The 16,078-nt window shown below is 33.7% G+C and overlaps 1 protein-coding gene across 2 annotated transcripts in view; it reads left to right on the top strand.

The window, feature by feature from the left end:
- Positions 1-1,521: 1,521 nt before the first annotated feature.
- LOC6037028 (MAGUK p55 subfamily member 6) overlaps positions 1,522-16,078 on the top strand; it is a 69,900-nt gene continuing 55,343 nt past the window's right edge. The window contains exon 1 of one of the 2 annotated variants that reach the window (XM_038252817.1): positions 1,522-2,203. In XM_038252817.1, coding sequence (XP_038108745.1) covers positions 1,756-2,203 — 448 coding nt within the window. In that variant the 5' untranslated portion in view covers positions 1,522-1,755. The remainder of the gene's footprint in view (positions 2,204-16,078) is intronic. The other variant, XM_038252816.1, reaches the window with a different exon arrangement.

Raw genomic sequence — 16,078 nt, 5'->3', positions numbered from 1 at the left:
TCACAATAAAAAGCTTCAAAAACATAATGGCCTCTGATAAATCTCTAAAAAAAAATGGCGACGCATTGCATGCGACGTAAAATACAATTAAAAACATAAGAAGTTTTGTAAATTAAGCTGTTATATAGGAAATACTGAACAATAAAAAAAAACTATGTTTTTTGTTGAATAATAATAACTCCGACTCCGACTCCGACTCCGACTCCGACTCCGGGTTATCAGAAATCTTCGGCTCCGACTCCGACTCCGACTCCAGCTTTTAAAATTTAGCCGACTCCAGCTCCGACTCCGACTCCAGCTGTTCGAGTTTTTACGACTCCGACTCCGACTCCGACTCCAGGTCCCCAAAAAGACCCGACTCCACCGACTCCGGCTCCGACTCCGACTCCGACTCCACAGCCCTGATATAAACTAGAATTGCTATTAAGATTCATATATCTTTATTATAACAAATATAAACTTAGATAACTTCAAAAAAAATGTTTATTTGATTTTTTACATATTTTTTGTTTAAAATTGTATTGTATTGCTTCTGTCGATTGCAATCAAACACCCTGATATCATTAACTTTCAAAAACATTCAAAATTCATTGGTTGTTGCATGTTTTTAAAGTTCAATTTCCTCAACACACTAATATTTCCCAAAAATCAATGAGGCATGATAGAATTTATTTAAACAAAATATGTATCCAAATCTTCTTTACAAAAATTGTTTTGCACCTTTATTCAAATATTTTAAAATATTTAAAAAGTGTGAAAAAATATATATTGAATAGTTTTTAATGAGTAATTCATCGAATTTCTAAAAACTATTGAAGTTTATGAAAATATATATTTTTGCTCCCTGATTTGTTGACATTGGCAAAGTCACATTAAACAAGTCAAACCGCCATATGTTAAATTCCCTTACATTTTTAGAGTTTTTTGCCAATGCATTTTAAAGATCAAAAATTGGTTGAAAAATTGATTTTTGGCGAAAATTTGGATCGAATCCCGTCTAGAGGCGGGGTCACCTGGGCCAAGTTTTGATCTTTCAGGATGCCTACTCTGATTTAACATTTAAACTCAAACTATTGTAACCAACCATGCGTTTCCATCGGATCTACCACGAAGGCTCCCCAATTTTCCTACTTCCGTACCCAACAACATTCTTGCAATTCACCCCCATCTTCGCCACCACGCCGAAACCAAAACCCCGCCAATCAAAAAAACGTCTTCGCGCGCACTCGAGAACACCTCCCCACACACTTACCGCCCACAAATACAAACATAACCTATTAGCATGTGGTGTGTTGTGTTTTTGCTGCTGCTGTTTTTCTAGCCGCCAAAGAGGGTGGTCGTCGTCACAATGGGGGGGTTCTATCATTCTATGTAGCTGTTTTGTACCACAGACATTGCTGAATAGTCGCGCGTCAATTTCGTGAGGTGTACTACCGAGTAGTAGCTTGTGGTGACTCAGAACAGGAAGACCGTTTCGTGTGCGCGTGGTTCCAGCTGACCCTACGGTGTCGCGAAAGAGTGACCACGAGTCTGTGGTGCCTGGGGAGAAGGAGGGTCAGGAATTGCATAAAGTTTGCGTGTTTAGTTTTTTCAGTGTTAAGTTAGGGGAAGGAAGTGAAAATTTACATTTTCCACAGTTCAGTGACCGGTACTGGTCTACCGGTGGTCCTGGTGGCCATCGAACAGGTTAAATGACCTGCGGTTGCAGTCGGAATAAGACGTAGTGCCGTGAAGCTCGGTGAAGTCCGCGAAGAAATGGTTCAATCGTACGAGGTTCGAGCTCGGGAATCTCCCCATCGGAACTCCAACTTTGTGAACAATTTCAAGTCACTGTTCCGGAGAAGATCTCGCAAGACTGGTTCCCCAAAACGACCGCCAGTCGTCAAACCCCAAGACCCCAAGGCTCCAATAGCCGACCCGGAAGCCTCGGAACCGTCCTCGCTGATCAGCAGCACCTCGTCGCCACCTGCAGAGGAGAACAACAACCAGAACAGCGGAATATCGATTCCCGAGGACACAAATCGTTACGAGATTAGGAAGCCGGTCAAAAGGAAATCGGTGGTGGTTGCCCCAGCCTTGCGGCCACGAAGAAAGCCCGGAGTGCAGCACCGGAGGTCCTTCGGCCGGCGGATCAATAACCTGTGGAGCAGCTTCGGACTGCTGCGAAGTTCGGAGAAGATTGTCGAGTTCGCGAGCGGTTATGGTGAGTACATAAATTATTTTCAACCGTTGATTATGGTTTATCGATTGGGTTTTTGTGGTTGCCATTCTGTGTGTGACGCAGCAAGGTGTAATTTACGGGAAATGTTACTTCTACTTCCGACGACCCTCGCCAGCTTTTTGGGTGGGCGAAGTTAAACTAGGTTAATGCTGCTGACTACGACGTGGTTCTTTTTTGGGGTGGTGGAAGACTGATGTTGATGGTCTTGTGCGCTTATTGGTGTAATTTAATAATCGTTAGTTTCCTTTTTTCGATGGTGGTGCAGCCAAGGGAACGTAACGTGTTGATTGGAAAGGTTGGGGAAGGTTCAGGGAAGGCACTCGCTTTTTGTTTTGATGAAACTGGAGAATGATTGATTGATTCATTAAACAATCCTAATAGTTAAATTTTCACATGAAAAACATGAAGCAAATTGTCAATTACAATTAATTTGATGATATCAGCCTGGGTGATGAATAGAGAGAATGCGTAACGTGATTTTCGAATGATCCCACTTTGTTTATATCTACAAAGTAGGAGGTTGTTCAAGCACAAGCTTGACTTTTTTCTTACTGATAAATGAGCTGTTTTATAATGTTTTATTTTGTCTAGTTTATGACATTTTTTGCTGGAAAATTGGGTGTGTTTTCAAGTTTTGATTGGTTGACGAGATTTTTCATTTTTACGGTGACGAAGAACTGCGGCGAGAGTGTCATTCTGCGATGTAGCAGATAAATTCCCTGGCTGATTTTGGAATCCTGCAGCTCTTCCTGGTCCAGCAAATAACATCGCTAATTCTAGTGAAGCTGATCCAACAAACAGAACAGATTTTCACTAAATCAGTAGGCTTTTCAACGGAACCAAACAATAAATACAGCTTCTGGATGGATACAACCGCATCGACTCCATAAACAACTTCCATTCATGATTATGAAAAAAAGATCTCGTCTTCAACTTTCTTAAGATTTCTCGACATCAACTTCCGGTCCTCAAAAGCCACACATTTTTCATTCTTGCTAAAAGAAAACAATTTTTAATAAACGATAGCAATACTCTCTACATTTGGCGAACAGTAAATTGGTTCCACTTTGACAGTTCAAAATTGAGGCCGTTTTGCGAACCACTATTCAGCACCCAGATATCAGCAATACATTTATCTCAAAAGGTCCTTATTCACTAATTTTCTGATAAATATATGTAAACCTTAAAATCAATAAATGTCATAGAAAAAGCGTGTATGTTTATACTAGCGTATTTTTTCAGAAAGCTTGTCAATTTTCCAAGAAGTTTGCCTTTGACCATTTTCTGATACGATGAAAAGGTTTCGAGAAACAGCAATATTTAAATTACGAAATACAAAAAAATATGTAAATAACTTGAGCCCTTCTCAAATGTCATGCTTGAGGAGCCTAGGATAACATGTCTGAAAAATTCTTGTTTTGGGTTGGAATTACTCCCTCACACTATTTGATTAACAAATTAACAATGTGTTTTTAATAAATTTTAAATTGAATAAAATATAAATTCAAATTTTGATGTATTCATATTGTGTATAAATATTAGTTTGTAAAAATTGACACATTGAAATAACATGACATAAACATTGAAATGTTTATTTTTTTATTTGACTTAAACTTTCCATGGGCTTCCCGATGTCCAAAAAAGCCATTCTTCAATGTTAGTTTTCCCATACAAGTTTCCATACAATTTTGGCAGCTATCCATTAAAAAATGTTATGTAAATTGTCGAATGTCTATATCTCGAAAAAAAATTTAATCGATTTGATGTCTCCGATAAAGTTGTAGGTACTGGTAAAGACTATTCAGAAAAAAAAGTTACACTCTTTAAAATTACTCCCTTTTTGCCTTCCTCACCTTACTGAGGAAAGGCTGTAAAATCACTCGAAAAATGAAATTCTTAATTTAACCTCCTAGACCCACCTTCACGTATAGGGGAAGGTGGGGCAAGACGACCATATGGGGCAAGAGGAACAATCGCTCGTAAGGCCGTAATTTTTACAATTTTGATTATTTCCAGTATGAGGAATTGTTGCTAGCAATGCAATTAGCTGATTCTACTACCACATAACCGCCAAAACGACGTAAACGCCACGGGGCATAAGATTGAATGAAGTTTTTTCAAAACCTTTGTTTCCTTATAATATTTGGAAAGTACAAAATAAGGCTTAGGGTTCGTTTTGAGACTCATTTTATCAAAATGCTATTTTTCCTAGATCAGTAGTGTCCTTACCAATGACTTGCACGTATTATAAAGTATGATTTATGTTTTGGTTATTTTTGTAGAGAGCTTTTAAAAAATCTTGTTTAGGTGGGGCAAGTGTACCATATGGATTTTTAGTATGGAAAAAATACGAATTGCTGCAGCAACATATTTTATTGCGAAAAAAATACATAAAAGTTCTTAAAAACTGATAAACAATTGTTTAAAAAATTGTCCATACACGATATAATAATATCATGAAAATTTACTGTTTATCATCTAAGTAATTTTTTTTTTCGTAAGAACGGTCAAATTTTTAGTAAAATATTATTTTTTAATCTAAAAATGAAAGAAACGTTTGATGTCCTAATCTGATGTATCTTAGTGATAATAGTTCAATTGTTAGTAAATTAGCATGTTTTTTCATGCATTGTTACTCTTGCCCCAACGGGTTGTTCGTCTTGCCCCACTAGTTGAGTAGAACGTACGAAAAATCAAAAATTTTAAAATCAATTTTTTTACATTAAAAACAGATTTTTTTTTAAATTTGTTCTATCAAAGTCTCAGTCAAGACCTGGAATAAGATGATTCTTAAAAATCCGACAGATTTTTTAACGTTTTTAATGGGTTATAACGAGCATTTCCTTAGCTTGTTACACTTGCCCCACTTTCCCCTACATATCGACTCTGAATCAAATTCTGAACAAATGTCTGTGTGTGTGGAGGGACGTTGATCAAATAATTTGCACTGGGTTATCTCGGCACTGGCTCAACCGATTTTGTCTGTTTTGGTCTCATTCGATCCGTCTTGGGGTCCCATAAGTCGCTATTTAAAATTATAAAGTTTAGTTTAGTACTTCAAAAGGTATGCTAAGAAAACGATTTTAACATAAGTCCGGAAGATTGTAAAAAGGGTGGTTTTTATAAGAAACCTCGTCATGTTATACATTTTTAGAAAGGTATTGAAAAGACCTTTCCAACGAGTTCAAAAGAGTGAAGATCTGACAACCCTATCAAAAGTTATAAGCACTTAAGTGTTATTTATGCACTTTTCGAAAGCCGGATCTTAGATATTTTGATGAAAACATTGTGCGGATCTATCATGCGACCTGTCGTTGGATAGGTAATAAAAAGACCTTACATAAGTTCCCTGAATTATGAAGATCTGACTACCCAATCTGATGGTATGAATAATAAGTCAAATTGTTAGAACACTGAAAGGTTCGCCCTTTTGTGTCTTTTTTGGATAGCATTACCCTTTAAATGTGAGGAAGGCACCAACCACTTTTGGGTGGATTAAGTTACGTTTTTAATAAACTTTCAACTACTAGAAGCACTCCCAAAAATCTGGTCTTCTTTACACTTAAAATGTTACTGCATCATTGTTTTCGGTGTAGTCCTCAACTTTTCCGAAAACTCCAAATCGATCAATACATTCCTTCAAAAGATACAGATTTTAATTTTCACATATGAGCAGTTCTCTAGGATTTCGGTCATTCGATTTTTTTTGTATTTTTTAATCCGACTGAATTTTTTTTGGTGCCTTCGGTATGCCCAAAGAAGCCATTTTGCATCATTAGTTTGTCCATATAATTTTCCATACAAATTTGGCAGCTGTCCATACAAAAATGATGTATGAAAATTCAAAAATCTGTATCTTTTGAAGGAATTTTTTGATCGATTTGGTGTCTTCGGCAAAGTTGTAGGTATGGATACGGACTACACTGGAAAAAATGATACACGGTAAAATTGGTGATATTTTTATTTAACTTTTATCACTAAAACTTGATTTGCAAAAAAACACTATTTTTAATTTTTTATTTTTGATATGTTTTAGACATAAAATGCCAACTTTCAGAAATTTCAGGTTGTGCAAAAATCATTGACTGAGTTATGAATTTTTAATCAATACTGATTTTTTCGAAATTTTGGTCGCAAAATTTTTCAACTTTATTTTTCGATGTAAAATTGAATTTACAATCAAAAAGTACTTTAGTGAAATTTTGATATAGTGCACCGTTTTCAAGTTATAGCCATTTTTATGTAACTTTTTACAAAATAGTCGCAGTTTTTCATTTTTTAAAATTAGTGCACATGTTTGCCCACTTTTGAAAAAAATATTTTTGAAAAGCTGAGAAAATTCTCTATATTTTGCTTCTTCGGACTTTGTTGATGCGACCTTTAGTTGCTGAGATATTGCAATGCAAAGGTTTAAAAGCAGGAAAATTGATGTTTTCTAAGTCTCACCCAAACAGCCCAACATTTTTCAATGTCGATATCTCAGCAACTAATGGTCCGATTTTCAATGTCAAAATATGAAACATTTGTGAAATTTTCCGATCTTTTCGAAAACAATCTTTTCAAAATTTTCAAATCAAGACTAACATTTCAAAAGGGCCAAACATTCAATATTACGCCCTTTTAAAATGTTAGCCTTGATTTGAAAATTTTGAAAATATTGTTTTCGAAAAGATCGGAAAATTTCACAAATGTTTCATATTTTGACATTGAAAATCGGACCAATAGTTGCTGAGATATCGACATTGAAAAATGTTGGGCTGTTTGGGTGAGACTTAGAAAACATCAATTTTCCTGTTTTTAAACCTTTGCATTGCAATATCTCAGCAACTAAAGGTCGTATCAACAAAGTCCGAAGAAGCAAAATATAGAGAATTTTCTCAGCTCTTCAAAAATATTTTTTTCAAAAGTGGGCAAACATGTGCACTAATTTAAAAAAATGAAAAACTGCGACTATTTTGAAAAAAAGTTACATAAAAATGGCTATAACTTGAAAACGGTGCACTTTATCAAAATTTCACTAAAGTACTTTTTGATTGCAAATTCAATTTTACATCGAAAAATAAAGTTGAAAAATTTTTGCGACCAAAATTTCGATTTTTTGAAAAAATCAGTATTGATTAAAAAATTCATAACTCGGTCAATGATTTTTTGCACAACCTGCAAATTTCTGAAAAGTTGGCATTTTATGTCCTCTAAAACATATCAAAAAATAAAAAAAATTAAAAATAGTGTTTTTTTGCAAATCAAGTTTTAGTGATAAAAAGTTAAATAAAAATATCACCAATTTTTTTTTACCGTGTATCATTTTTTTTCCAGTGTAGTCCGTATCCATACCTACAACTTTGCCGAAGACACCAAATCGATCAAAAAATTCCTTCAAAAGATACAGATTTTTGAATTTTCATACATCATTTTTGTATGGACAGCTGCCAAATTTGTATGGAAAATTATATGGACAAACTAATGATGCAAAATGGCTTCTTTGGGCATACCGAAGGCACCAAAAAAGTTTCAGTCGGATTAAAAAACACAAAAATTAAAATTGAAGAAAAAAGACCGATTTCGTAGCGAATTGCTCATATCATTTTTGCATTGACAGCTCCCAAATTTGAATGGAAAATTATATGGACAACATAATGGTGTAAAATGGAGTTTTTTTTTAAATGACAAAAAAAAGCTCATAAGAGACCAAGACTTTACTGGTTCATAGGAAAACGAGCTGAGGAGGAAAAAAAGTTACAAAATAACCTTCTAAAGTTTAATAAAAGAAGGATATTTAGTGGAAATGAGGCATTTCTTATTCTTATATCACAGTTTTTTTTATTCTGTAGTATTCTGTACGTAATATCAAATTCAGTTATTATTTTTTTTATTTCAGTTATTTATTTGATGCTTTTCACACTAATATTTAAGAAAAAATTGTTTACAATACAAAAACTAAGTATTTTCAGATTTCGGCCACAATTTATAAAATCGAAAAAATGATGTTTTCTCTCTTAAACTCAAACGTAACTAAAAAATAGGTCCTTTACAATTGTAAATTAGAAAATATGTAAAAAATGTTTGCTTGAAATTCTATTTTTCAATAAATCACAATTTTCTTTATTGTTTATCATTTTTGTATGAATAGTTTCCAAAATTGTGTGAAGGCTTGTATGGGCAAACCAATAATGCAAAGTGGCCTCTTTGGTCAAAGGGAAGCCTCCGGAAAGTTTGGAGAAAAACCATTCGGTCCTGTCTAAATATTTTTGAAAAATTCAAAATAGTTCGGGGGACCCCAAACTTCATGCTTCCCCCTCGAGTTGAGACTGCGCAGTCATTTTTGTCAATTTATGTGGGTCAGTGTTATTATTATTATTATTTTTTATGTAAATATGAAACAATGGTTACATTGTGATAGACAATTTAAAAAAAATCGTTTGTAAGAAATTTACTCTTGAAAAAATGGTCAATACTTAGATGTTCTGAAAAATAATGATTGAAAAACTACTCTAGATTTTTTTGAACAGGTCCTACATATGACATAAGAAACACAATAGCTTATAGGACTTTTTTTTAACTCTAGAACTGAACTAATCTTAAATACATTTTAAAACAGTTTTTCATTCAAATGATGTATCCATGGATTGTAATTTTAATGTTTATACGTTTTAATTTTTTGTAGAACAAGTATAATAACATCAATGAGGTTTTTTTTTGTCTTTTTGGTGTTTGTTGAACAAGCAAAAAAAAAAAACAAAAATAATGAAAATTTATTTCTCACTTGAAATAAATTTGTTATGACCAAAGAGAAGAAAAGAATAGTTAGAAAAATAACTAATGCTTATGCTTTTGATATTAAATTCATATAATACTATCTAAATGTTTTGAAGGTTTTAACTTTTTTCCTTCAGTAGATTTACTCGATTCCTAAAGCACCCGCAAACTCTGTTCCCAACTTTGAACTTACCAGCTGTAGACAGGTAGTTCACATCTCAGCTTAGGATAGCAACTTCACACATTTAATGCTTAAACAACGAAATAAATGAAAAGAAATGAACTATCTAAATGCCAAACTGAACATCTCCACATGGCCCACACCGCTCACGTGTGCATTTCCTCTCTCCACGCCCTATCCCAGTGCACTTGCAGTCTCTGTTGACATTCAAACAGGTGAATGAACAGAATGTTTTCCCCCTTACCCTATATCGTGTCAATAAAATACCGTAAACCGGGGTGACTTTGATAGGATTTCAATTTGTTTTTAGAATATTTTCCAACAGGTTAGGTTTTTCTCAAGGTTATTATTTTTAAAACATGTACTGGGGTAGGCCACACAAAGTCCATGCACTATTTCGGAAAAAAAGTTTTTTCAATGATGTTTAGAAAAATAGTTACGTTAAAAATTCTAAGTTTGAATTCCGGGGTGACTTTGATAGTCATAGTTTTTCTTGTTAAAATCATATTTAAGATGTTCAAACTACATTTGTACGTTAAATGTACCATCACTAAAGTAGCTGATATAGTATTTAAGAAAAAAAATCAATGTTTATATTTAGTTAACTAAGTGTATAAGCTTTTAAGCAAAATCCATATAAATTTTAGGTAAAATTGTTAAAAAGTCGGAATTTTGCCTGAAATTTGTTAAAACTAGTTTTGTTTATAAAATTATCGATTTATATTGCATTTTATACTGAATTCGAAGCACGAATCACAAGTTTTCACATTTTACATGAAATTTGTTCAACTGAAATTGCCTATAAATTTAGAGAGTTTTTATAATTGTGTTTCAAAAACACATATTATTTATTTTTTACAAACTTTTTTAACCTTCTCCTAGTGGAAAATTGTCCAAGGAATCCGAAAATGCAATCCATTTTCCGATTAAAAATCATGTTCATTGAGAAAATCATGACACTTTGAGAAGTTTAAAATAATGACTTTCATCAACATTTTCTTAACTATAGTTAACTAACTTTTTAAACTTTTCAAAATTTTATGAAAAGTTCTTCTTGAGGTACTTTGAACACTTCTCTACCACGGTCAGTATGTTTCTAAACCATTCCTTACGTATTTTAATTGTACTCTTCATTTTGCGGCTATCAAAGTCACCCCGTTTTACGGTACTCTAAAAACAGACACAACAAAATTTGTGACGAAATGAAATTTGGAGAATGTGAGAATGTATAACAAGTGACTTTAGGAATCGAATGTATGGAATATGAATGCCCTATTTACAATGAAACAACGCCAAGCAAAATAACATAAAGGGAATAATTCGAAAAGGGGAATACATGAACGAGCAGCAATTAGGAGAACGGAAGAGTAAACCAGAAAGCATAAATTGTGGTCAGTTTGGTTTGTGTTGGTCAGTAAAGGTGAGTGGAACAAAACAACACGCAAACATCAAGTCACTCACTGGAAAGTAATTTAGCATGAAAAACGAAGCACGAAGTTAAAGAGAAACTCGATTAAGGTGTGTTCTCCAAGCTGGCACTGGAAATTCACCACTTTTAGTCTGCCTTTGCATACAGAGCAGCGCATAAAGAAACATGAATCCAAAAAAGGGGCCTACAATCGGCTTGATTGTACATAAATTGGGTGGTGGTGGTGGGGCTTCATGCGAGAAGTGACTCACAGATATCATGTGTTGGATGAATTCTCTTTGGACAAATTAATTTTCGTAACAATTTTATTTTGTGTCATTTGATCTGATTCGTCGAGTTTGGGAGGAATGGCATTCCGGACAGTTACAAATTTGACCTTCTTGTTTTTTTTTACTTATGCTAAAGCCATCTCGGATTTCAAGTTTTTATTCATGAATCGTCTGTTCACGTGCCGGCTGACGGGCGACACTGAGTAATGATGTATTTCGGTAAAATATGTACATGCGATTTTCATGTGGCACTTGCTTGTTTATGGTGTTTTGAATTGTAGTGTTGTGGGTTAATTTTTATTTAAAATTAGTTTTTTTTTAAATATACTTACAACCTCCATTTCATTCTATAAATAATATGGCAATGTATGAAAAATGTAAATCATCAATTTCTGGAAAAAAATAATATTTGATTTAAACTCTATTTATGCGTTATTGCAATTTTCAACATAAATTGAAGCATTCAAAAAATTACCTTAAATAAGCCAACTTATCCAATCAAGAATAATTGTCTAGATTTGTACATTTCATACAGTAGACAGTAAAAAATTGTTGTTTTTTTATTTCAATTTCACGTCCTAAGTTTATTTTGTAGGAACCCATTCTAGCCTGTCCCATTTTGAGGTGATGTCGAGGAATTCTAGTTGCTCACATCTTAAATGATAGGTTATGAATTTTGGGAACAATGTTTCCTTCCCAAGAATAAAATACTTTCTAGCATCCCCTCTTTTAACTGAATAAAAAACACTTTATTGAACAAATTTTCTAAAATCGCTGGGAATCTATAAACAAACTGTTTCATTTAGGTTTATATTGTGTTCAAATGATAGGTTTTTGTCCATAGATTAAGATGCACTAACAATATTTGACCAAAATTTAAGTTTTTAGCTTCTCCCAGGTGGATTTATGCCGAAAAATTGCATTTTTCGAAACATTCTCCAGAAATGTTCCCGAAATAAGCCCATTACGTACACATTTAATTTATTTTATTTTTGGGTGTTTTTAAATACTCAATACCTAAAGTATGACCCCTAAACTACGCTAAAGTAAAAAAGATTTTGAAATCCGAGATCGCGGTCAAATTTTGATGAAATATTTAAAAAAACGCATTTTGTGATTTTATAGACAATTGACTGTTCAAATTTGACTAAAATGGATAATTGGATAATCGAACATCGGATAATCGAAACATCCGATAATCGAGGCTTTGGAGAATCGAGTCTGGACTGTAGTGGATCGACTCGGAGCATGTTGCACCCTTCGACAAAGTTGTAGGAAATTGAATTTCCTGCAAAAATCTCACATTTCGACAATTATGGGTGAGACCTGTGCCACCTGCTGGTTAAATTTTAAAGCATTTCTGAATCATTAGTTGATTAAAGTTAAGGAAAATGTTATTTTTGAAACTTAAAAAAAATTAAGGCACACTTTGTCAAAATGTGTCAAAGGGTTGGTGGAGTTAACGAGACCGTAACCGCTAGGATTTTGAGGTGAAAAGTCATCGATTGTGATTGGACACTCAATATTATTTTTACTGAATGAATGTACATGGAAAAGAAAAAATCTGAATAAATATAAACCGAGTTGGATAAATACGGCGTGTGCTGAAAAAATCAAGTTTTGCAACGAGTTCCATACAACATTTTTTTCAATTCCGAGAAACACCCATTGAGTCAAATTTTCATGTTTTTTGTCAATAAATCGATTAAATCACAACTTTTTTTTTGAAAAGTGTCGAAAGTTATCGAAACAAGTGCTGCAAAGTTCAACTTTTCAGCACCCATTTCAGTGCTGAAAAGTAGAACTTTCCAGCATTTATTTTGAAAAGTGTTGCTATTCGATTCTGTTATTTTTGGAACAGAAAAGTAGGCTATTTCGTAGTTCAAGAATGACAGGAAAAGTAAGTAGTTTCACGACGGAATTGCACAAATAATTTTTCATTAATTCATGACCTTATTTTTCGTCTTTCCTTTTCTAAAAAAACGCCAAAATGAAAATTAAAAATTTTGGGTTGGATGATTTAACCTGTTTTATGTGACTTGTATTCCCTATTATATAGTCATAATAAGTTATTATTATAGTTATAATAAGTTTGCAGTAATTTTGATTGTGCCCAGATTATACTTTGGCACACGTTAAAAGCTAATGATTTAGGCTCATATAAAAGAATATATGAAAAAAAAACTATCAGTAAATTCATACCATATTTTGATATTTTTATGTTTTTTATTGCAAGTTTTTACATATATTTTTTATATAAACCTAAATCATAAGCTTTTAAGTCAACAATGTGTGTCAAAGTAGTACAAAAAAAAAACTACAAAAAATGAAGAAAAACTTAAACCAAAAGAAGCACAGTTTTTCGTGGAACATAAGTTGCTCAAAATGACTTCCCGGACACGGGATAGCTAATAATATTCGAAAAAAATGCGTATTCAAGATTTAGAGAAAATGTATTAACATGAAAAAAGTTAGAAACAGTTCCATAACCTGTGCTGTTATTTGATACTCAACAGTAAAAAATCGTGAGATGTTATTTTATGGAAAATTTATTTGCTTTTTGAATCTACAATTACCTATGTTTTGAATTTGAACCAAAATTTTAATTTATTATTTTCATGTGTAACAAAATTGACTATCAGTGTTATTTCTGATTTGAAAAGTACAATAAATTTCACATAAACATGTCTTAAGATTGTACAAAATTTAATGCAGAAAGATGGCAGAAATTAAAAAAAAAAATATTTTTAGCGATTTTGGCTGGAACTATTATTTTTTTTATTTAGAGTTCTGAGTTCAAATTGCAAGTCTACTTTTACATTTAAGTCCTTTTTACTTCACATTTCAAGCTGCGTATTGTTGAAATACAAGTCTTTTGATCGAACATTATAGAATGAACCTTAGATTTGTGATTAGGGGCCAAAATTTTACATAGAAAATGAAAAGGTGTTGGAATAACTTTTGCGGTTTTCAGTTGAGTGGATAGAGATACATATACTGAACAATTTAAAAAAGAAAGTATTAATAGTACATCCATGTTTTACGGATTTCTATTTTATGTTTAAATGAAAGTTATTAAAAGAATCAATTTAAATTGGACCACACCTGCCGCAGTCTACCGAATCCCACCATACATAATTGAACATCCCGAATCAATTTTTGACCCCTCAACAACAAGGACGAAACCAAATTCTAAAGAACCCCCGTCGTCACGTCACGTCCTTTGTCGTCTCCTAAAGTTATAAACTTCAGCCCAAATGTTAGCACCTTACTATCGTCAAACCGTTTAGTTTAGTCAGTTAAGCTATCGCTCCTTTCCTCCTTCTGCTACTCGAACATTCCTTCCAACCCACTAGCACACAAACTAACACCCATAAAAAAACTCATTTTAAACTCCAACCGCGTGACGAGGGGTCCACCGGTGTGGGCTCCCAACCCGGAGCCCTCAACCAACTCCCAACGCCCAGCAGTCGGTTGGCTTCCATCCGCTCGTCACGTTCTGACCATCGAGCCTGCCGTTGAAGTCAGTCTTGCCGGTGTTGTTGAACTCAAATGACGTGAGCTCCGCTCACTCAGTCAGTCTCTCTCGGGTTCAGGTTTCTCGAGAGATTCGTTGAAACGGTTTCAGCGCGCGGCGGAAACCTGTTTTATCGGTGCAGAACTTTGTGTGTGAGTGAGGCGGAGAGCGAAACTTGGTGAGGGACCCCCCGAAAGGGCAACAACGGCTCAATACACAGTGAGGAGGTTTGTGTGACGAAGGCAACAAGTGTGGGGATCGCGGCGCATGGAATGTTCCAAGAAGACGTGTCATAACAGTGAGGAAGATCGAGAGGATTTTCCTCGAGGAAAATCGCGTGAACCTGCTGGAGTGAGAGTTGGGCTTGAGGTGTCACTGCTGACCGCAAAACGTAGAAAATTTATTGCAAAAGTTTTGCTCAATCGCGCAGAAATTGAGAAGAAAATGTTCTGAGAAGTGTGAGAGAAACCTGTTTTTTGTGTTGCCTCATAAGATATGTGAGATGGGCCATATTTTGCATGCAGCATCCAACAATTCTGTAGCAGTTTGCGTGGAAAAAGTGTGTTTGTAAAAAAAATAACATCGAGAGAGAAAAGAGTAAAGTGGGTGTGAATGCTTTGCCGGTCATTGAGAAGAAATGCCAAGTAGTGTCCGCGGAAAATTATTATTATTGTCTAGTGTCTCGTCGTGTGTGAATGGATAGGTGGACGGCGGTTTTCGCTTTCAGTCATCCCTTTGGAGAGACAAATGGGATGTCGCGGGAATGTTGCACTTTATACTCGGTAAACGTTTTTTTGTGAGTAGGCTGACGCCGGTTCAGATTACTCACTGGGAAGAATGTGCCAGGCTGTGGAGTTGATTTATTGCAAGAAGGTTATTATTTTGGAATTTTACTTTAAAACCGAATTGTCTTTTCATACTCATTTACAATTATGTTAAAATTAATATACAAGTATATGCAACACTATTTTTTTCATCATAATTAAACAGAGAATATGATTTAAATCAAATTTAAATCCTGATTGAAAAAAATATATAATTTAAACAATTTTGAATTAAAACATATTATTAAATTACATATTAAAAGAGAAAATATTACTGACATTTATTTCTAAAAACTTTGTTTCTCTTGATAGCCAAAAAGCATTTTTTTAAATGGATTATGACGTAAAACACAGCTGAAAATTTTAGTTAATGATTTTATATGACCTTTTATCACTAAAATTTGGTTGAATTCCTATTTTTTAATTTTTAGTTTTTTATGTGTTTTAAAGGAATTGAAAAACGAATATTTTGCGATAGAGTTTAGGATTGTGCAAAATCTTGTTCCAAAGTCATGATTTAATTATTTAGTCATATAATAAAATTAACAAATAAAAAGACATGATTTTTTGAAAAAAAATTGTGATTCTTAATATTTATTATTTTTTTGCAATTCAAAAATACTTCATGAAGAAAAACAACCCTACAAATAATATTTTCGGACATTTTCAAGTGTTTTTAGCCCCTTTACTTTATGTTCTTCAAAGGAATATAATATAACTTGATTTTTCACCGATAAAACCGAATTTAATTAATGAAAACAAGGAAGAAAAGTTGTCTTCAGCCACTTCTGCTAACAAAGCTACACGGAGGAAAATCTGTTCCCAAAATCGTGAACAAGCGTTCATGAAATTCTGAATCATGAACAAAGTGCTCAAATTCC

This window comes from Culex quinquefasciatus, chromosome 2, assembly GCF_015732765.1.
Source record: "Culex quinquefasciatus strain JHB chromosome 2, VPISU_Cqui_1.0_pri_paternal, whole genome shotgun sequence".
Lineage (NCBI taxonomy): Eukaryota > Metazoa > Arthropoda > Insecta > Diptera > Culicidae > Culex > Culex quinquefasciatus.
The sequence above is the reverse complement of the archived record's forward strand: the minus strand, read 5'-3'. Positions and strand labels throughout refer to the sequence as shown.